The 24797-nt window shown below is 37.7% G+C and overlaps 1 protein-coding gene across 2 annotated transcripts in view; it reads left to right on the forward strand.

Moving 5' to 3' along the window:
- The window catches only part of LOC137294061 (opioid-binding protein/cell adhesion molecule homolog), a 45842-nt gene that overhangs the window by 11058 nt on the left and 9987 nt on the right, over positions 1-24797 (forward strand). For both annotated transcript variants that reach the window (XM_067824991.1, XM_067824990.1), the window contains exons 2-4: positions 16145-16251; positions 19817-20021; positions 24520-24696. In XM_067824991.1, coding sequence (XP_067681092.1) covers positions 16145-16251; positions 19817-20021; positions 24520-24696 — 489 coding nt within the window. The remainder of the gene's footprint in view (positions 1-16144; positions 16252-19816; positions 20022-24519; positions 24697-24797) is intronic.

The raw sequence follows: 24797 nt of genomic DNA on the forward strand, positions 1-24797 counted from the left end.
GTCTTTAAATCTAATCTTCTCAACAAGATTATTTGTTTGAGAATTTCATGTAGATTTGGACCGTTCTGACACACAATTTACGTTCACAATAATCCACTGGTGTGTGTGTAGGTGAGTGAAGTGTGTCTAAACTGCCTTGAATATTACATCAGTCGATTCGCGAAGAGTCAATTTGATCTATGTGTGTGGAGGTGTGGGGAGTTCAGAAGGAATGAATTCACGCAGCACTGACAAACAACAGATGATCGGGCTTTTAACAAAGGATTAATGAGGTCTTGTTCGTCTGTTGTAAACAAATCTTACTCTGATACATCGAACTGTTTTTGTTGTTTTTTGTTCTTCGTTTTTTATGTTCTCATGTTCTTGTGATATTCAATGCGATTCTGTTCTGAAATAGATAATTGATGGGCATTTAGAAGCTGGGAGGTAACATAACAGCATATGGTATGGATTCACAACTTCTATATTCTTCATTTTGTAAATCAGTATCAAATTGATGCAGAAAGTTTGCTGTACAAACTGCACAAGCTGCGATGCCTATGTGATGTGAAGACATTACTTAAAATAGCATGTGCATGCAAGTACTAATAATCTCGAATCATTATACGTATCTAAAATGTTTTGTATGAAACATCAGCAAGTTTTGGAATACATCCTTGTCTGTTGTTTCCTGTGTCGTAATTGGCAATCTGCTTAAACCGATGCATTTGTTGTGAAAACAGGTCATTACAGTATGCTTGGTGGAAACCACTTGTTCACTGTTACTTTCAGCTATCAAGTGTGGTAGCTCCCCAGCCCCAACAGTTGCATCTTCAGTCCTGGTTCGTAAAGTACGAAAGGAGTTTACTTTCTAGATATTCTAGTGAATGGACATCACTGGATGTAAGCAACATGATAAATGATCGTGTATATTCCAACACAAAGGTGTTTTAAATGTGCATCGCGTTATTGTCTAAAGTAAGATTCGCCACACACTGGAGGCATGTTTTATATTTTTTCCTTTTTAGTTCTGAACATTTCAAAATAACAATGAAGATGTGATGGGTGCAAAAAAATAACACGCGAGAGAGAACAATGAATCTATCTACTGTCTTCCTTCGTAAAAAATTGTACTTGCACCATGTTAGTGAACTGATCTAGATCACTTCCTAGCCTAGAGGTTTCAATATAATCCTACTTATTAATACTGACAAGGGTATCTATATCTCTGAGGTGAAAAAAACAATAAAGTATATGATCTCCAAGATACCAAACTGACACATCAGTATCTGGTGCCACTGTCCCTTCCTGATGGCTAAATAACAAGTTTCACGTTTCGTATAAAATTGCCAGATAAGACCATAAATAGTTACAGGATAATAAGAATATGCTACAAGGAACTAAGCCATCGTTGCACTTTTCTGTTATGATCATACATATGATTTAATGTCAGTAAAGAGTTGAGTGTTATATCACAGTGGACATTGTGAAGTTGTGTTGAGCTGAGTCAGTAGCAATGCACTCTTACCGGAATCAACCTCTCCCCTGTGCCAGTTTTGGATATCAGTATTGTCAAGATAAACCCAATCCACAGTGGAGGTCTTTTAATACAATCGAACCTTTGAAATTTTGACAAACAACTCACGGCTGATGGTTAGCTACTTTAAGGAATGCAACTGTAATGGGTGATATTTTCATGTTAAACTATATTCTATATCTGCATCGACCAATGACATTGGTTACCACAGGAACATAGCAACCAACATATATCTCGTTTGTCATACATCATTGTGAAAAGTGACATTTCGAAAGAGAACATGTTGTAACACCCTGAAAAATATTGATATGCGTTTTCTCGTAACCTGATTTTATTGCCTTCCTTTGAAAGTCATAATATGTATTTAGCATAATTCATTACATGTTCATTACTACTTTTACGTTATCATTTAGACGATATATATATAAAAACCCAAATAATCTTGTAAATATGCATGGCATATCTGACTATGATGACCGAAAATACCCGAAAATCAGCGAATGCTTATTCGTGAATTTCATCAGAAAAAATACATTTCACTGGGGGTAATGAACCAGAAAATCTGAGATGATACCAGATGTAAAAAAGGGAATTTTCAAATTATGTACTGCTCTGTTGGTACCGTCTGTCACTCTCATTGAAAACATGTGACACAGTTTTACAATGTCATTGTCAGAGAGTCACATCACATCAACACTGTTGCAAAGAGTTACTGGCGAGTGCAAATTACAACTAATTTGGAACAGCTGTCTGCACGATATTTTTATATGTGAAATATAACGTTTTGGTTTACTGTGTTGTAGACAGCTGTCACATGCACTCGACATTAACTGAATGATGCCATAGTGACATAAACACAAAAACACACACACGAGTGTGTGTGCGCTCTCTAGCATGTGTGTATACACACACACATATATGTGGGTAGTGGAACATAGTCAAACATCCTAATTGCATAAATGAACTGAGAACGGGGGATTACATTGCATGTATTCGACCGTTGTACATAGCAAGTTATGTTGGTAAGTGGCAACACTACACGAGGCATTGAAAGCGGCACACACTATTGCTAGAAACACCAGTTGATGTATGCACTACTGTCTATAGCTAAAGTCTCAACTACATTTACAAACATATTGGAGACTTAACTTTTATTAAAAAGCAGCAATCCCTGAGACAACATCTCCATTTGACGTTAGGTCTGGTCAATAGAATCAGTAACGTTCCCCCCCAAAATCTGTGTTACAAGTTGAGGAACATTATTACGTGAATGCGCTTACACCAATTTACACCAATTTGTCCAAGTTCTATCAGTCTTATCTGGAAGCTGACAAACTCCATGTCAGGTACCTGCGTGAAACCAGCTGTTATAATGTTACCATCTGTTGTAATTATTCAACACAGAGTTAAACGGTAACCCCTTATCACGGGCATGATTTAATCATTCGTCAATCTGCGGTGCTCATTGGTTTAACATATGTTTTAAACATTATCCTTACCGACAGTTAAGTTCAATTATATGTAAATCTCCCGTGAATCCACCGTGGTAGTATTCAACACTGGGTTCAGATATATCACTCATCTACTGGTTGGTCCGGTGATGTGAAACTGATTGTCACTCAGTGTAGTATACAATCATTTAATATAAAAGCCCAACTCTTTCTACAATCAAAAGCCATGGTCATGCCATACCAGGAACAAAACGTACAGCGCCAGCCTGTTTCAAAACTAAGATGTCATGCTGTGGAAATGTTAGGCTAAAATAATTTGGGAAGACCGATCCTTGTTTAGAGAAGGTTCATTAAGTAATTGATTTAGGGATATCATAGTCACTCGTATCTAAAATTAAAGGAAATATTGTTATAGAAATGAAAGTACTGTTTTTAAAGCTTAACAACTATTCCCATCCTTCTTATGCAACACTATTAAACTTAGGTTTCACCTGTCAGAAAGTGACGAGTATGTTACCATATAACAGTCATTTCTGATTTTCCTTTTTCAAATGAAGGTAACTGGTTTGAGAAAAACACAATGCCTAATTTCCCAAAGCGCATACATCCTGTTGTAAGTAAAAGATTATGATTATGAGAATTGTTATTTTTGTGAAAGATTTCCAATCAGACAACCTATAGTGACAAAAGATATTAGGTGGCGCTCAAGTGTTTATTCTAAGTATATGATTTTGACAATATTTTATTCACGTGTCTATGAATCACTAATAAGTGGTGGTGATGCAAGGTGTTCGCCTAAAGTTGACAAACACTTAAAAGGGCAAGAAAATTGTTCATATGAACAAACATGGAGTTAAACAGAAAATTATGTCAGAAACACTTTATTATATTGGCCACCTGTCAGCCAAATTGGGAAATGGCCTCCTCTTGTCAGACACAACACATTCTTGACAGCAAGAGTAAGCGCTGAAACCTTGATCAAGAGTTGGATGAACGATAGTATCTTAAAGTAGTAAATGACATTAAGGATGGGCTGCCCGGATACTGATCATCAAAAGGGAAATCAAACATATTTACGAGCTGAAATAATCCCTTATAAACACGAGGTTTAACTATGACCTAAATATGTCTGTAGTGCTGCTTGGTCAGTTACATATCAATTAATATGTCATGAATCCACATTTCTTCACTTGTAGTTGCTTCCGTGCAGTATAAGCCCTCGATAAAATGAACATTGCAGAGAAACTGGGATTTTAGTATATGTGAGTCCTGGTGAAGGATTCTTCTACAGAAACGCATTATACGCATCGCATGTACCTTGGTTTTCATTCATAGGGATTCCTTAACACTGGGGACATGTGGTCGTAAAGAGCGGGCGGTGAGACTTAATGTGTTTCAGTCTTTACTTGCGGATAAGGCTCCAGGTTTGAGTGAAAAAAACCCCCAAAACCCCCCAAAAACAAAAAAACAACAACAAAAAAAACCAAAAAACAAAAAACAAAACAAATCCAACCCCAACCCCAACCCCACCCCGAAAAAAACCCAAAACAAAATAAAAAACAACAACAGAGAACGAGCCACTAGGTGTGAGCCGACAGCTATCTCTCTTTATGTATTTAATCGCGGATATATAGTTAGTTTTGATTATAGATCTATGTAGGAATTTGTGACATAAATAAATCATAACACACAATTATATTTGCAAAAGGAATTTCCAAAATGACAAACGGTATTTTAAATTATAATCCCTAATAGTTCATTCTGATAAACATATTGGATTCGGTTACTGTAATACCTGGGTACCTTTACTATAGGGCTGAGGGTGTTTTGGTTAAACATAAATGTAAATGAAAGAGATGAAGAAGGATTCCCATGTAGACACATACTACACATCGCATGTGCCTTGGTTTTCATTTATGTGTCTTTCTTTAACGTTGGCCTGGGAGACAGGTGGTTGTAAAGAGTGGCGAGAATAAATACATTTCATTCTACAATTTTGAATGTAAAATTTCACTAATGCTTGGGGACAGTTGGCTGTAAGGATTTGTAAGAATCTGTAAGAATAAGTGTATTTCAATTATACAAGTCTGAATGTAAAATGTCACTTGACGGTAAGGGGATGAGATGTGATCAAATGTTCAAGATATCCTTCACGACGGCTTGCGTATATAATGTATGTCATTCATATTAATGTCACTACGTTTCCACCTCTGAGTATATACTAACTCACATTCAAAACGTATGTTTTAGACTAATATGTTTGGGACATTTCTAGTAAGTTCATATGAAACCATATATCTGGAAATTGGTTGTTTTGAGTTTTTTGGTTGTCACGTGACATACTGAAAACAGGCATTACATTGGGAAAGATGATTTGAAACTGCATTACGTAAATATATCATGTCGAAGAGTTTGATTTTGATATATTTAAGGAAAAAAGAAACTCATTATTTTGTTCTTATTTTTTCAAACAGTCATTTAGGGCTTCCTAAAAATGGGAAAACATTTGTTTAAACCTAATCTTATACATAATTGATTTGTTTGAAACTGTTTAAGCAAAAGACCTTTCCCATTTAGAGATGAGAAATGCTTCAGACTTGAAGCCCAGAATATACAAGTAGCGCTGAAAATTTTGTTTTACCAATCGCTTTGTTTCAAAGTTAATTAAACTGACCTCATTTGTAAATGTACTCTGCAAGTTCAGAGTCACTTTACGGAACTACAACTAACGATTGGATGAACGATCGTAATTACGGTTACTTAGAAAGGTTAATTATTTCGGCTTTTTAAGTTTATAACGTGAAATCTCATTTGAGTTCTCAAAAAATACCGGTCTCTTATGAAAGGCAACTATATTTCTCTTAATCATCGAGCATAAATCACGTTAGATCAGTAAACGTATTGACATTTAAACGATAGTCTTAAGAAAGCTATCTATATAAACAACCCGATGTTAGTTGGTACTCGTTACAAATACCATGTCGAGTTTCCTTCAGTAATTCTCTGTAAAGCTTTCTCCTTCAACACTGCCGTCTTTCCCCTGTGCTGATAATTAATCCGCCCTAGCTAAGCTAGCATGTCAGGACTTAATTCAATAACCTGCTAGCTGAACCTACGTTTATGTAAATATCTGTTCTGTATTTAGTGTGGAACTACACTCAGCAACATGAACAGGTCAACGATATGACAGCTGGATTGATGCGAGGAAGCAATAGTCTTGTAGGCTCTTTATTGAATGTTGAAATGTGTTCAAGATACACCGATCGACCATCATGCTTCAGATTTGCGTGAAGTAAAAATAACACAAAACGAAAATTTATGCTGAGTATTTTCGTATGTATTGTATAAAGTGTTCTGAAAATCGAGAGGGATGAAAATGAACTTGTAAACTTTCAAAAGAGGTTTTCCTTTATAATTTAGCAATTATACTTAAACAAGCTCAAATATTTGATACGAAATTCTACACATGATTATCGTGAAACTGAAAGGTCCAACGTTCCCTTCAGCTTCAGTGAGCACTTAAAAGCATCACATTATCATTGACTATGTTAAACATTCAGAACAATTATCATCATTATTATCATCATACTATTATCAGTTGCCGAATCATGTTTATGACTACAGTTGTTTTGTGTTTGGCAAATATGTGCTGAGAATCCCCTGGAGTTTTGCACATGGCTACACGATACTACTACTGTTAGTCTTTCAACATGTACGTGAGTGAAACAAATATTACAGTCCAAAGCATCACAGCACGACGACTCTTGAAGCCGACCATTTAGATCTTAACCCGTTCTTTCTGGTGATCGGTTATTTAGAAGGTATATACATTAACAAAAGACTTATGGCTTCTCAAATGTGTAAGTGGAGTTTTCAAAATAACACGTTGTGCAGTTGTGGAACTTTAATAATGATATCACGTATGTATCCATGTATAACCCGATGCCTATTTAATGAGCGTGTACTGAAGCTTAATGTTTCAAAACTAGATAATGTCGTTGTAGCTGTGTGTATTTACTGGTATGTGTTATAATTTCACATGTACAATGCTTCAAAGGTGCAAAATTGTATAGTGTATGCACAGTTTGTATCATGATTCTCAAAACCAAAAATCCTATAATGTATACTATAATGAGTATACTATAATGAGTATACTATAATGAGTATACTATAATGAGTATACTATAATGAGTATACTATAATGAGTATACTATAATGAGTATAATGAGTTTCACAGTGCCCATTGCCATGTTTCAAGGGACAAGCGGATTTTTCTATGTAATAAACAGCACCAAAATGTTCACTAAAGTATTTTTTAAGCACGGGATGCTTCATGATGCATTGAAAGGACTCTCGAACTTTAATCCAAGTGTAATCAGATAAAAGCGTACATGTATCTCCTTCTTCATGTGTTTTTTAAAGCATTGAGAATTGAGAGAGCAGCCAGCCTTCTGACTTGGTGTGTGTCTCTCCTCTATGTGTGAAACAAGCAATAGGAGACAGCGTCTCCAAGATTAAGAAGGTATTGAGTTAACAAGACTTGCTGAATACCAGCTATCTTTAACCAAGAGCTATAAGTGAGAAACATGATACGCTCTCTTTCAGAAACGTTCACACTGTTATGAAACAAAACACTGTATGTAGTAGACATGACGCTGGCAAATTATGACGGTCATTGATACCTCTTGTGTCTGGGTATGAATCACAAATAATCACAAGCTCTTTGACGTTATCTTGACGCTTGGGGTCTTGCACAGGTGATAATAATTATCTTACTAGGACTGAGTATTATCTGTCATTTATTATAGGATTCATAAACTAACGATATGTGGTATAGTGTGCATTATAGTCGGAATAGTATAACTGAGTCAACACTATATTCAGTAGATATTTCATATGACAGTAGATATTGCATCGGTTTGTATTTGTTATTGAGTGGGACTCAGGTTGCCGTGAAGCTGTTCGTTTAAAAGGGCCCTGTTTTCCAACCAAAATGTTTTTCGGTTATGGCATGTTCGGCTGAATGAAACTAATGAACATCTAATAAAATGCTGTTTTGCTGAAATCTATAAAAAATGTTATTTATGATACCTAAACCAACTCTGAGACACTGAATATAATTAATGCTTGATAATCCACCAGTACTGTGATTATTGAAATGATCTTAGATTCAAACACGCCAGAAGATTTTAACTTACATGGCAACGAAGATATTAAAATTATTAAGACACTCAGTTTTATTACAATCATGTCCTTATCTTTACATATAATTCGTGATTTTGCTGACTCAATAGAGATCTTCAACCCGACTAATTAAGATCATAAGAATTTAAATGCTATTCCAAATCAATATATATATGATTTAGCTGGTTTTAACCCAGTGAACAAACCAATGAATAGAGTGTACATATTGGCTAAAAGCAATAATGGACTTGCTTACTGAGGTTCTAACTGCAGCATTACAGCAATTCGAGAAATGAGCGTCATACATTGTGAGGATGACGGAATCGAACCCGATTCTTCAGAGAGACAAGATAGCCCTTTAACAACAAGGCTGTTACCCTTCCCTCAACGGAGATATAGCTGTTGCAGCCATGTCTTAATGATACAAACCTTACTCCTTTGTGATAGATACATAATGGCAGTTTTGGGATTGGTAGTGGTCTGAAGGCGTTCCACATAGTCTTTGTGATCGCCCCCAAGAACTGTATGTGTTTCATTAAGAAACCTTTACCACGAACCTGTTACAGTGATTACAGAGTGACGTCATACATTGATCCAGGGAAACTGGATCATCTAGAATATCTTTTTCTTGTCAAAGTTCTGATGTTGATTAGAAACGTGCCAAACCAGGCCGCGAAAAGTCAGAGTTCAAATTACTAGATTTGAGGATCGAATATCCTTTTTCATTACCGCTTCTCATCTCGGATGGGTTTGTTATCTTACGAAAAAAAATCTGTCTGATCTTTCATTTTTCACTCCTGCCACCAATCGGGGAAGTTGTTTTACTGTATTCCATCTTTGCTTCTATTCTGGTGATGACTTAGAAGTTCAGAATTGTCGTGTTCTTTCCGTCGATGCCTGAGCCCCTCACAGAAAGCTTTCACTCTAACTGGAAATTCAGGTGCGGTGAAGAAATGACCATCGATCCTTGTGTTGTGTCAATGTGAAGGTTTTCGTTATTGAAAATTTAGAATGTGTGTTTTTAGGTACTCTGATTATACAAGCTATTTGTTCGTAACAAATACGTCGGCATTACATCTTCGTCGATATTACCTTCTCATTGCTGACGACGGGTATACATGTAAATGTCGTCTTATGTTTCCAGTGGACCATAACGTCTTGTTAGTCATACTGTCTCTGAACCTTGTTCAAGAGTGCCATGAAATTGGCCATGTAATGAATACCAATATGGTAAGTTACCCACCGACTCAAATGATGTTCATGAGTCATCTTGGTGTAAAGTTTAATGTATTCCAACACAAGGCATGGCCTCATGTTTTGTCCTCGACACGGTCAGTCAATTCTCCCCTTCATAATTTGCCTCACTCGACAAGAAGACTCCAAAGGGATTCTGAACTTCTGGCACCGCGCCTTTTCCTGCCTGAACAATCGCTAGAGTAACACCCCGGGGTCTCCGAGGAAAGCCCATGTAGTCGTGGCCAGGAATTATCCCCTTGACTGTGATAAACAAAGCAGGGGGCGGAGATTGTAGCCTTCCATGGCAGCCCACTCCGTGAACATACGCGACATGGGAGTGTAATGGATCGCTTGTTTAATGAATGTTTTAGATTACAAGCAATGATGTAAAAAGGTTGAAATGCAATGGCACTTTCCAGCAAATTACTACACTTCTTAAAGCTCCTGTATCAACAGCATGCCAAAAACAACATGGGGCTCTCAATGCTGTGAAAATCACTTTTTCAGACAGTTGAACACATTACCATCTGTTAAGGCGGTGCAATCGTGTTGTTATAGATGTACGTGTATATGCGTGCGGCATGATCTGATTAATACATGCTCTCAGGATATGGGCTCCACAGAGGAACGGTGAATCACCAAAGGAGTTTGATCATAGACGATACCAGTAAACGTCTCAGAATGATGAGAGAGGATTTGCTAGCAAGACAAATGACAGCATTAAAATACTGCACTGCATGTGATAAAATAGTTCAACGATATGCAAACAATTTATAAATATATCAGACAAACCTATCAAGACAACATACATCAAACATAATACATTTAAACACTTGGAAACAAACACACTAACAAAACGGCAACGAATTCAGACTGTGTCACTTCTTTCCCAAGGAGCTAGCATTTATCATTTTACTTGTGCATTCCATGACTAGAAACCGTGGCGATCGTCTACATGTTACCGCAAGTAAAATTCAAATGACCAACCACGGTCAAAGAGAACTATCTATAACAAAGACAGAACATTCAACACCACCAGAACTTTTATCAGAAATGTCTGACCTCATCATCGAATTTTTCATGGTCTTCTAATCAGAATGCCTCTCAGTGGAATTGTAGGTAAAATTGGCGAGCCAAACCAAAATCTCTCAGACGGAATGTGTCTGTTTTAGTGAGGCTATCACGGTACAACTGCTGACTTATTATCTATGTGAGTAACCTTTGTCGTTCATGATTACCTTTACCTTGACGGCCACGACATGAAGATATATATTATTACCCGTGTGTGTTAATGCGAATTTATCTAGCACGGTACAGCAGAGATAGAAATTCCATGGAGCATACAGGAATATTGAAATAATTAGCATCCAGCATAAAACCAATTGAAAGATACAATGGTTGTCATATTGTTCGTATCCCTAAGAACCAGAGTGACAGATGTGTTGTAAAGCATATCGTCCGCCCACGTGTCCTTGGCTTCTTATTGCCTTACAACAGCTGAAAGACATCTCTCCATGTGAATATTAAAGGATACTGTTGTGGCTTGTCAGACATTATATCAACGCTCTCCAATTTGTGATAGGACTGTTCAGTGTAACGTTATGATCTCGTTGTCATAACGCGACTGTCATGTGTCATCGTGACTGTAATCACAGCAGTTGTGATAAGTGTCGGTCTGACTGATCACAAGAGGCAAACATCTCGATCACGATACTGTTTGTACAAGCTATGAATTCATCCGATGTCTTGCTGGTACAAGTGCTATTCATCATGGCTCTGACAGGTTTGGAGTCTGTAAGCTAACGTGATACATTGTACGCGACTGACGACGTCATGTCTTCTTGCTTTAAAGCGTGAAGAAGACGGAGCTCCACGATACATAGCGTGATGCTCGTAATTAGAAATGGTCAGGAAATCTGGTCTCATTTGTGATCATCTACTTTCAAAATTACCGAACTATCACATATGTCAAGCAAGGTACTTTTCAGACACGCTATGGTTATATCATGACACAAAAAGAAAGACAAGAAGGCACGTCATTCAATCATACTCGCGATGGCTGTACAAAACCACTTCGATCAAACATAGTAATTCTGCTTCTTGTTTCGTTTCATTACAACTTTTAACAAATTTGAAAATTTTAAACCCGGAAGATGAAACATATGTAACTAAACTTCTTCGTTTTTTCTTTGCACTTAGAAAGTCGGTCCTGACTTTCGAATTATTGTAATCATTCCTTGGTAATGGTGACACATGATCAACAAAATAATATATGTTTGTTCAATTAATATCATTTCAGTTCTAGGTATTCTTTTTGTGGGTCTGCCATTACAATGTGCGAACAGCAAAGACTTGGCTTTGACCTTGAGGGTGATAACTATGTAGCTTATTATGAGACATTTCAAGCAACAATCTCTCCAATACATTTACTTCATAGCCATCTTGCCAGCATGGTAAAAAGACAGCGTGCCCTAAAATGATCATTTCCTAACGAAAAGGAAATATACCAATTGGACCACATCCGGTGATTTCTATAAATGACTATTTTCCAGAAAGGCCCGGGCGCCTGTAGAATTATCTACATCGTTGCAGTCTGATACCATAATGACAGTGTTTGGTTGACAGTGACAGAGAACAAACGTACGAAGCCAGTCTTTACAGCAATTATATCCCACGGTGCCGGTGGGGAGAGCTCGTCAGCGAAAGGAGCTTAACTTTACTGATGGCCAAAAGAAAACCGCATTTGTTGTAACACAGGATGCATTTCCTGTGTCTTGATACTGGTGTCATTTTCTTAATTATGCGTAATTTTACTTAGATTTGAGAAATGGGTTTTTCTTGTGCAAGAATGCTTTATGACAATCTAGTTTGTCTAGAGATTTATATATACACGGGTTGTGCTCATTTGGGAGTAGAACACAATGAAAGGATGCATACTATATGCATTGAACTTGTCTTGTCTGTAAGTTCTCTATATGGAAACCAAGCGCAAATACTTAGTCTATTGAATTCGCTGCATTTTCTGTCAAACACAACATTTGGTAATTATCCAGACAAAACAAAGATTTTAATCCTAAAAAATTATCTGACAAACGCTGACACCATTGTAGGGTTCCTGCCATATTAGTCACAAGCAGATAGCGAGGTTACCGGGTGTTTTAATGAAGTAATTGAAAATTGATAAGAACCCGACAAGACAATTTCCATAATCATATATAATATCATACATGAGCCCATTGTTCTGTTCCGACTGCATTATGCGTTTTATGCACCCATCATGATACCAGGTATTATCGCGATAGTTGAACAGACACTTCTCCTCTGGTGACACGAACACATGCAAAGGTAAGACAAGTGTTCGCTTGAAAACAAATGTAACATTATTCAAAATAAGGTGCTGCATAAGGCACCATTTGGTCTCTGATGTATCAAAGTTTGAAATGTATTCTACACGTTACATCACTTGGAAAGGAACATTGCCCTCGAGGTGATACAAGGATGACTCCATGGCGTTTATCAGCCTTCTAATAACATAAATCTACGGAACTATTTCAGCCTAAATGTTTGCATTCGCCCCTCTATAGTGCTAGCCGGATATATTTCTCATATGCTTCTCTTATAAGCAGCATAATATCCGCAATTGTACACAGCAGCATACTTAACATATGATTATAAAACAGTTGATTATTAAGTGTGTAATTGGACTGTGTACCACTGTGTTCCTGGATTATTCCGTCTAGTGATTACTTAATTATTCGATTGTGTACACAGCTTGCAGCTTATGGAAAGGAGCACTTCTTGTGGATAGACTACTTCTTATTTGCAATAGATGCAACGTTTCGGTGTAGATGCTAACACCGCTATCGAGCAAATCATACACAACATTACCGATGCACAACGTTAAGCACACCTTCCTACTGGCACCATTGCAAGTGCAACTTGCAATTACAGTGCAATTACAGTGCAATTATAGTCAAGCACATTTTGCTTTAATGTGTTAATTTCACGCTAATCAGACAAGGAGTATATGATGATACTAATACTTTGTCTAAACTATTTACAACAGTTTCTAACCACCTTATTTTAGCATATTTGAACGAAATCAAATATACAGCTACTTATCACAAATTTTTCTTTTTACCATTGAATGTGATGTGACTGAACCGTTTATGAAATAATGGACGTCGTTTTGTCGATATATCTGCCAGTATATCTGAACTATTAAAAATGCCATTTGAATTTTAAATTGTAATGGTGACAGTTTTCCCTAAATGCCCCTCATTAGTCACAGTACATTAAACAAAACACCATCTTATGTTTATCTATGATATTTGAAACATATATTTAGTTACTCTATATGTAGAGATACTAATATCATATCACACACATTCACATGCAAAGCAATAAAACCAGCTTCATATACTCTGCCAAGCATGGTATAGGCCACACCAGTGATGCTGTTATTAAGCAAGATAATGTATTTTATTACTCACGGAATAAGCACTGCGTGATGACCTGTAACAGATAACCTGTGATGAATAAATAAATAATAATTTTAGTGCGGTGGTGTCTGTTGTGACCCAGCAGGCTAGAATAAAGTGTCTCTTTTAGATAAACGCGCCGAGAATCGGTTACAGAATACTTAATATGTTTCTTTGCCTTTGCTAGGGAATATGCTTAATTTATATTGCATCGGTAGTTCTGGGGTCGGGACTGTTCCCGGGGAGTGGACAGTTGGTAGTTCGAACTCCTGGCTGAGTTTTATCACTTTATCAAAGTACTTTAAAGGATGGTATATGAGTAAAAAATATTTAACATATTAATTCTGAGGAGGTAGTCTTGTCCATGTCCATGATTCAGTATATAGCCTCCCTCCCCCCCACCCCCCCACCCCCCCACCCCACCACCACCACCCCTCCCACACACGGAGCGACGCACACAGAAACACATCCTCTGTCTCTCTTTCTCTCTGTCTCTCTCTTTCACACACACCTTTAGCGCCATGTTAAAAGCTCATAGAAGAAGCGTTAATTCCATGTCGAGGTGAGTGAGTGAGTGAGTGAGTGAGTGAGGTTTAACGTCGTTGTGCAGCACTGCGTGTGAACTGGGTGTGGGAAGGAAGCCCTAAGTAATGAAGGCCGCTCATGGTGCTGATAAACCAGGAAACATAGTGCGCAAGGAGGTCTACTCCTGACAAATTATGACACCTTAGACCTCTGGGCTACCTGTTCAGTCCTTCAGTCTAAAGTCCTCCCAGATAACGTACCGGTCAATGTATTCATTGATATCGGGATGGTTTTAAAACGTTTGATGTTATTTGAAGTACAGCTGTTATTGGTTAGGATAAATGAGGATGCGGGGATTTAGCGGTGGTGTATTCCAGGAATTTCAAGCCGTAACAGCCTTATCTGAGAGAAAGTCGCACAGATCCTAGCGGAGACTGGATTGCCTCTAACGATTACATAGACATGGATACATATACCCACGCACGTCCGCAGGCAGACTCTTCAAACAAACTGACGTGACATCACAGTGATTGCAAAACGAGTATTGTATTCTAATAATTATCTGACACCACAATGCGCTCGAACATACACACGGATATATCTGTCATCCCATGTCAGAGAAGGGCATCCCAGCTTAAACCCGAACATGACCTCCTGTGCTTCTGAGGATGTTCTAAATCAAATCTTGATGCACTTGTTCACCGAAGCCATTTCGTCAGGGTCGCTTCACAATTATCAGTTTCTATCTGGGATTAGTAGTGGTGCCCCTGGTACTTTCCGATATTGTCCACCAATCTCCATTGAATCTCATTTGCATTAATTAATATGGCCAAGTATCCGATGGGAAACCATCCATGGATGCTTAAATTAAAGCAAGTATGTCCATTTGCTTGCACAGTGCACGTTCATAACCATACAACAGTACACTTTTATGAAAGACGTTGTAATTTATACCAAGCAAAAGAAGGCATGGCCAAACGAGTCCTTCTTACACCAACTGACTTGTATTCACGTTGTCCTGAACCCCTTTTGAGTATATTGAACATATTAATGCGCTTTTTTACATTTGGGAAAGATGGGAATGTCCCATACAAGGCAGCTGTACACTCAAAGCAATTTAACTACCGACTGGGTTACACAGTACACTGCAGTACATGTGGTATATAATATTTTTGTACATGCACACTTAATGACTTTCCAGTAATTCTGTTTTCGACAGTTCTTTTATTTTATAGCGGAAATAATAGTTATGTCTTCATTCTAAATAGGTTTTGATAATTGTAAAGTATTGTTTTTCCATTATCCATGTTTGAGGTGTAAACTTCATTATGCCCGACAGTCTGAGCTACATACATAGACACTGACATAGCACAAAGAAGACGTACAGAATTTTTTTTCGCACGTGCATGTCACACGTAGAGTGGAATTTTAATTGTGCTTACACCGTTTCCCGGCGTAAATTCATGTTACAGAAAGATAAGGCTGATTAAATTAGCAATGATAGATTGCACATGCATATTCCCTAAATACATACCGCCCACAACATCTGATCTGCGAAGACATTGGAAACTGAAAAAAGAACACCTGGTTGTTTTGACCATCTGGTTGAATGTATATCGGAGATGAAGATATTTCACTTGACTTTGGAAGTCGTTCCTTGCGTTATTAAACCACTGATAAGACTGTGGCATTTGTAAATTATATTTGTCATGATGATTTTGTTTTTCATTCATCAACGTAACTGTTTGCAGGTCTCGAACTGGAGCCAAGCTTTGATGTTCCGATGGTCAACGTAACGGTAAAGGAGGGTACCACTGCTATCTTGCCCTGTTCTGTAAAGTACCTTGGACTACACCAGGTAACACCATTTGTTCCAATCCATCTACACTGGAACCCAGCTGTATCGAATTATAGTTATGTAAGAATCTGAAACCGTATTGTCTAACGTTTTCTTAGTGGAACTAGGCGAAGCATACATGCCATCTCTACTTTTGTTTCAAACATGCTTCCGAGCAGTGATGCCTTTGTGCACAAGATTGCTGTTTCTGTCATTCTCACACAATGCAATTCCTTTTCTTCGGTGACTTTTCACAAAGTCACAAACGTGAATTTACAATTCCTAGTCCTAAATATGATAATTTATATTGCTGTCAAGTGACTTTCTCTGGTTTTCACCATGACCCTTACTTATACCAGAAACTAACCATTGGGGGTTGGAACCCAGATCAAACACACAGTAATATAACTGAAATACTTAGAAACTGCCTCACTAACCGAGACTGAGTCCATGTGTTCCAGTAGACCCACCCATCCCACCATTGAATGGAATAATGAATACAACAGACGGATCCATTCCATGGGTATCACGTCCTGTTTAATGTCACAGAAATTGTGTGAAACCTATCAGCGCGTCCATTGTTCCAACATGCTTAGAAACCCTATCATGGCGGATCTAGAGAAAGGCAGACGTGACATTAGTGATCTCCACAAAACTTCTCCAGCAGCAACAAACGGTGAAAGATAGTCAGGGAGAATTAAGGATTCGAACCCACGATCAAAAGTTTCGGGCACTCCTGACGCGAATACCACTCTCCCCCACCCATCCCCCGACCACCAATTGGATGCCTTAATACCTTAAGCGACTTGGCTACTTTGGCAGCCGTTATCACTGAGCACTTCCTGGGCATCGCATGCACTCTGTGCATTCAAAATGTAGATGCGCCTTAACATTCAGCATTTGTGAAATGTTTAGGGTTAATGTTTTAATTCGAATTTAGATTGATCATGAATACGTTGCGTGTTTCAAGCGTTCTTTGGGGTGACATTACGCATGTCCTGTCATCTAGGTGTTTTAGCGCTTAAGTTGGAGTCAGCAAATGTTGCCATTCTAATACATGAATTTCGTGCTATTTTGGTCTATCGATTTATGAAGTGAAACTATTTCAAATGATTTTGTTCAAAAAGGATCACTTCGAGAATTATTTAAAAATCAAGAATTTCACTTTTTAATCAAACATCGAAAAATGTAATCATCTTCCAATAACGGTACTCGTTCTGTAAACTTTAAAACACGAATCTTTTTCATCCATTCTGATGTGAAAGGTCCGGATTTGGAAGGCGCATATAGATTAATACAAGTGCACCAGAGGATTCGTGCATATCACACGATAAAGCAAATGCGTGAAAAAGTCGTGTGGTGTAGAGAACCGTCATATGATATTAGCTAGTCGAGGTCTCGGCATTCTACAAGTTTAATCCCGTGAAGGAAATAACTTTCATGAGAAAACCCAGGGACTTACAAAACATGCATGACAGAGAGGCAACATGAATTGACAATACTACATGAAGAAATTGCCAATTTCCTACCGCCGTCTGGGAGTTATTCAGATTAATTCTGAAATTTATGCTACTCCGTTGGCGTTTTTGCCCAACTTTGAAACGGGCGCGAGGGATTTCTCAATTGGAAGGTGGGCAAATTATTGGAAATTCGCCGACCCATGGAGATACTCTGACATGTTTTATTTCTTAGTGGACAGTTAGTTGCACGCTAAGCCTGTCCTAATCTTGCTGATCGATATCATGGGTCTAATTGACGATATTGATAATGTCGGTATAAATGCTAGACTTAGGGGTTAAGACGCGTGGAATAAATCACTCTTTGCGATTGGTTAATGTCTTAATAAAATGGCAAACCTCTTGAACTGGCATTGTCGCTTGTGAGACGCAACAATTAGAGCCGTGCGCGTATTTATATTGATAAATTACCGCCTTAAAACAAGCTCGACCTTTGCGAGATATATTTACTGAAGACAAATGCCTTTAATCCAGCCTTGGAAGATCTTCCATTTATTCTGACTCGTTGAACACACCCTTCAAGAACACATCTGCAGTTCTTAGTTCGATTCCGGATGTTTGATTGAACCTTCTGCATGTTACATGAACAGCATGTCCAGTGGAAATAATTCAACTGAATATATACCTCGTGTTATGCTGGTAATTTTGTATTTTTAAAACTATTTCCGGCTGATTGCTAAGAACAAAAAACCGACCCGTAAATACTAGGCTTCGCTGACGGAACACTAACTCAGAACAACGTTTTAATGTACAGAAGACATTTAGTCCTGAGATCAATAACGTTACGTGAAGAAGACGAGGACGCGAAGGTATCCTGTCTAGCGGAATGTCTGTGATGACATTACTTAAGCTACAGATGAAAAACACACTGATACCAGACCATTCAGTTTGCTAGATTTAAATTCATATGGATTTCAAAATGGCATATCAGGCAAGTTCTCAAAGTGACTCGAGTTACGTCTTAAATGATGACAGAGAGGTCAAGTGGGGTTTGATATGGTTATACTCTTTAAAGTTTCTAAAAAGTACACAGTAATGACGGTAAACATTTATTCCCACGACAATAACCGATTTCATTCGTCACTATGTACCACGTGTTATTGTTTTCTAAGTGCAATACCGATGAAACATACAGGCATTCCGTCTAGCCATATGAAAATAGTGGTCTAATGAAATCCAGGTTTATAAGACAACATAAGCACTGCAAGCTCTAAGGTCTGTTTACGGTAATGGGAAGTTAAATATTTCCCATCATCGCGTCATAAATGGTGGCACTGTGACTATTTTAAAGCAAACTGGAGATTTAAAGTAAATGTTTGGAGTAAGCAGGGTGTATGAACTGCAGTGATGTATTGTTTGACGTTGTTTATCAGCACAGGTCCTTGTGATGTTTTAGAGATGCACCATATTCCACGATGTGTTGTCTCAATAAATGTCAACAGTGTAGTCAATGTCTCTGTGCCACTGTGTAGTTGGAATACTCTGTTCATATGTTTCTAAACTTTGAGCGATTTGATAGACAAACGGCAACCGTTTAAGAGCATGAATTAGAAATGCATTTGACTGTTATTGTGTCCTGAGGAAAATCGCCACTGTTCGCGATCGATCCCGAGGCCTTTTCACACTGTTTGTTATTTGTTGTCTACCTGCCCAGAGGTCGGTCTTAATGGGCTGATATCGGAGTCATCATATTTCATCTAAGTAACGTCCATATGAAATAGTGACATGATATCGCATTAGGTAGCACTAGACAACGGTCATTACTTGTACTAGTACTGACAGTCACACACAAAAGCTCGCACGCACGGGAACACGACACAGTGTCCTCCGCTCAACATTCTCTCACGAATGGCCTATTCGTAATGAGTACATTTTGCAATTGTCTGTGGTTTCTTAACGTAGACATTTTGTTGGTGTTTGCCTCTGTGTTAGTTGTTGATTTGTACCACATGTTCATTGCCATTACGATGTCAGACATCATAAACAATTTATTGTGATCTTTCATACCCCAAACTACTTTACGGACCGACTTATACGAGTTCCAACGGCATTGTCTCTAATTCGCACAGGTGGTTTGGACCGATCAGCTGTCGACTTTGCTGACGTTTGAGGACCGGCGCATCATCGACGATGAACGTCTGAGTATTGAAAGACCCTACACGAAAGACTGGAATCTTCATATCCGTTCTGTGAGATATCGTGATCAGGGAATATACAGCTGCCAAATCAACACGAGTCCTGTCAAGATCAAAACCATCAACCTCAACGTAATAGGTAACGGTTATATCAATGAGTACTAATATATCAATGAGTACTAATATATCAATGAGTACTAATATATATGCAAATGACTATGTCAAGCCAAACTGCCAGATGAGATAGCTGCCAATTTACGAAGTCTTTAATTTCAGCGCATTGCAATGCATCAGTACATTCGGTGACATGGTTTCTCAGAACGTTAGCTGCAATCGTTCACTACATACTTTAATAGTAACTATTTTTTTAAAACTATCTGTTTGTGTCAAGGGTTTGTGATGAAGTTTAGATTAAAAATATGATGTATTTGGGATTGAAAAAAGTAATTTCGCGTTGACTCAGAGAGAGTGAAAAACGAAAGCCATAATACTATGAAATGCAAATGTGCCCTTCGCTCTTTCCACATACACTCATGACGTCATAATGATTGCCTGTATGATACCTTCAACATTATGTTAAACCCTGACGGTAAAATAATGAGTTGTCACTAGATATCTCACACGAAGAGCAATTCAAGACGGGCACAGCTTTAACCCGAGAACATGATATTTATTCCGATATACAGATCCATAAAACGAAATGTCATAGGTGCTGAATGTGTTTATTCATACTCAAATATATGCCATGTTTCTTTCAGCTGGTGAAGTCATGGCTGATTAATACCGATTCCTAAATTGGTAGTGAAGCTCAAATAGCCATATCTTTCGTATTTGTACCAGACTTTACCAGCATGATAAGGTTTATTCCCAGATGATGTTTTATGCGTACTTGCGTTTTTATCCCGCGAAACAAAGTGTTAGTCTGAAATAACGAGAGGAATAACAATATAATTGGTCATTTTTGTCGTGACATATACTTTTAGACTACCACTTCGTAATTTTCCTCTCTTTAGAATACTTCCCACAATCAATAATTGAAACGATTCATCTCCCTGTACTTTTTATCATGTACGATTACTTATATCGTGATGGAATAAATGCTCCATGAATTTGTGTAAATATTTGTGTCAGTAAAACCGCATTTTATTCATATCTGTTAGGTAACGTTGATAATGTTTTTAAAAAATACACTTCATACTGTTTGGGGACAACATAAAATAGATACCAAACGTGGAAATGTTTTGAACAATGTAATAGTTTAAGGCCTGGTAACTTCGATTCAGACTTATGACTGTGTTCTGTGTATGCATTTTATTTTATTTGCTTCAAAAAGGTATCCCATTAAATGAAATCAGTCTCAACTAACATTTTATCAGCTGCCACGATAAGAAACAAGGGCCACGATGGACACTGCAAGACGTGATGATTGAAGAAATAGATTTGTGTACCATATATGTATATATGTATGTGCATACTATACACATATTTACACATATATATAGATACACATATTCATATATCATCTCTCTCTCTCTCTATGTATGTATGTATGTATGTATGTATGTATGTATGTATGTATGTGTGTATGTATGTATGTGTGTGTGTGCATATACACAGTGTACATTTATCTATCTATATATCTCTCTCTCTCTATGTATGTATGTATGTATGTATGTATGTATGTATGTATGTATGTATGTATGTATGTATGTATGTATGTATGTATGTATGTATGTATGTGTGTATGTATGTATGTGTGTGTGCATATACACAGTGTACATTTATATTTATATGGGCATATAGGTGCCTAAAACGTTGATGCAGAGTTTACTCCCTTGCGTGTAAGGATCTGCAGGTTTTCATCCTGATGTCGGATTTCCTCCGAATATGGTAGCTGTTCTATCAACATTATACCCGGTGTGTGTGTGTGTGTATGTGTGTATGTGTGTGTGTGTGTGTGTGTGTGTGTGTGTGTGTGTGTGTGTGTGTGTGTGTGTGTGAGAGAGAGAGAGAGAGAGAGAGAGAGTGTATATATATTATGCATGCACATTGACAACCAGAAACCCAGATCAAACAACTCTGGAACTCTTTTTCTGGCGAAAGTAGGTGTATATTAACTTAATGCTTGACGACTGTGTTAAACAACTGCGACTTACAGATTCTAGACCCTAAACTAGCCAGGAAATTACTTGGACATATCTTCAGCCTTAACGTTCTAAGGTTTGAATCCTTTTTCCTGGTAAAATTTACATTAATACTTAATCACGATATATCCTACCTGCTTCCATATGTAGCGATACTTTTGTTTCATGTTAAGACCATGACTGTTTTGCCTCATATGCCCAAAAGAACCCATAATTGAGACTGACGAAAATTTGACCTTTACGTTTTGCACTTTCTACTTTGTAACCGATTGTAACCGTAAATGGCCTTGTGTAGTCAGAAACTCGTAACAACGTGAGTTATTGTGTTGTTAGTAAATACTTCCATTTCGAGATTAGAGTCCCTCAGTTGTTTCGTAACTTCCTTGATATTCCCTTGAAGCGATAGCTCACACAAGCCACTTATTTATATGGAAATCGATAAAGCCGGGAACGATTTTCGAATGACGAAGCTGGAATCCAGGAAACACTGCAACTCACAAAAATCTCAGCAAAGTTAATTTCTAATTTCCAAAATGTTTTGGGTTTTGCTTCTTTGCTTTGGATGTCAGACAAAATGTTTTTTTAGAGCGAAAGTCAACATGAAGTCTCTAGATGCAACAGTGTAATGCATACGTTCTCAGTAATACTCGTGATATCCCGTATAGTTAAAATGTAGTTATATGACATCTCGAATTCTCTCATTTTTGAGGTGTCACGTGGCACTATGATTTCATTTTACCGACTCGCGGTGATATAACTAAACTATATTACGAGCGACCTTAAACAAAACTAACTCACTCATAAGTTATGTGTTGTGACATTGGGAGTATAATGTCATTTCCATGTTTTCAAAGCTGTAGGATATGTGGGTTTAAGATATCTTCTGAAAACACTACATTCCTGGGCAGGCTTTCCTAAAACATATATTTACCCTCGTTTCCATCGAAGAACAATTTGCTACCATATACGTCGATGAAACACGTATTTACGTGATAAAACACATGAAGCAGAACACATGAAGCAGAATGTTTCGATAAAGTGATCGATTTTGTCCTCAGTAATTTTAGACTCTTGATGTATACTTGTGTACACATTCAATTTTAAGTTTAATCAGGGAGCCTGTCGCAATGAATCATTTCTGTTCAAAGCATGGAGACGGGACTGGCGTTTCTACTCTTCTGACAACCCATAATCTCAATTGCAGTGAAACGTTGCTATTGAAACCCATAATTACGATTTTGATTCAGCGTGACACAATGTGACAGTAAATCTTACAGCACTGTGATTTTCAGTGTGCGTTTTCAGTCACAATTATACTGAGGTATTTACCTACTATCGATCCAGTTTTCAAAGGGTGCTCCCAAGAGATCAGCATCCTTGATTACATTAAATGTAGCATTTCCGGAAAATATCGAATCGTGTTCCTAGTGAAGCGGAGGAACGTTATGTTCTATATCTAACTAAGACTAGGGATCTTGGACCGACTCGGGGGAAATGGTATCAGCATATTTCACGTTTATTGTGACGAAGGAGCGAAACCTGTGAGCCCCTTACCAGTATTTGTCATATTTAGTTAGTGACAGCATATGGCCTGAAATTACCTTTGGGCGCCAATTCTCACCCAGGATCAATCGAGTCGGCGAACAGAGCCAATGTCCTGTACATGACGCTATTGGAAGAAACAGAATGGCCCATAATATTGAAATTGTTGAAATCACAAGGAATGTACTTTTATTTGTGTAGAAATATTTTATTGAAGTTTCTCGACGAAAATAACTTTGTTAAAAAGGATACATTTTGCCTCTAACTCCTTTTTGAACATGTTCATCACATTGTAAACAAAGCATGGGAGCGCATAACAGTGATTAATTATAAAAAAATATTAATAAAGCTATGGACGTCTTCAACCCTGATCAAAACTGATCAACTGTTTCACCAAAGGAAATATTTTCTGCAAACTTTCGTGCAAACACAAATGTTCTGCTTCTTTTTGGATAATGCAAAAAGACCATTAGGAACAGTTATCAAGTTGTTGCCATGCAATTGCATGAAAGCCCTCCTGAAAACTAAAGAATCTCTTCTGTTTTAGATATGTAATTGATAACTACTGAATACTACAAAAAATCAAAAACTTGAACGGACCACCATTTGAAACCGGCGCTCAAATGAATCATGCCTGTGCGCTGAAAAGGATAGGTTTTTCTTGCAAGGCAATACGTGTTTTCCATGCTGCATCAATTGCTTGTATTACATATAGTATCATGTTCACTGAAAATCAAGTAAATGTTGATACAACAGTCTTCAAAAAGTTACTTTACTCTTTTATGTTGAATGAATGTTTTTTGGGCGATAAACTCAGTTTTAACTGGCATCGTGAAATCATAAACTAAGCTCTATAAATGGCTGTTGCATGCATTAGCAATATCGTGCATGATCTCAGATATCCTCTTGATCATTTTACCATATTTAATGTACAATTTACTTGGCTTTTAGTGCCAGCAAAAATTTTACCTGAGCTGTCATCCGAGGACATGGCTGTACGAGAAGGCGAGACGGTGACTCTCATATGCAATGTCACAGGAATCCCCATGCCAACTGTCACGTGGTACAGGCACAACCCAACCAAGGACGATGTTAGCAAAGACAGTGAGTTCTGCCCAGGCACGAATAGTAAGATATATTTGGTTTTGTTTGCATGTTCATTTTAAGTGATACCCAAAGTAACCCATTAGACAATAATTAACTGAACTTTGATTATGACAATAACATAG

Source organism: Haliotis asinina, chromosome 8 (assembly GCF_037392515.1).
Source record: "Haliotis asinina isolate JCU_RB_2024 chromosome 8, JCU_Hal_asi_v2, whole genome shotgun sequence".
NCBI classification, from domain to species: Eukaryota; Metazoa; Mollusca; class Gastropoda; order Lepetellida; family Haliotidae; genus Haliotis; species Haliotis asinina.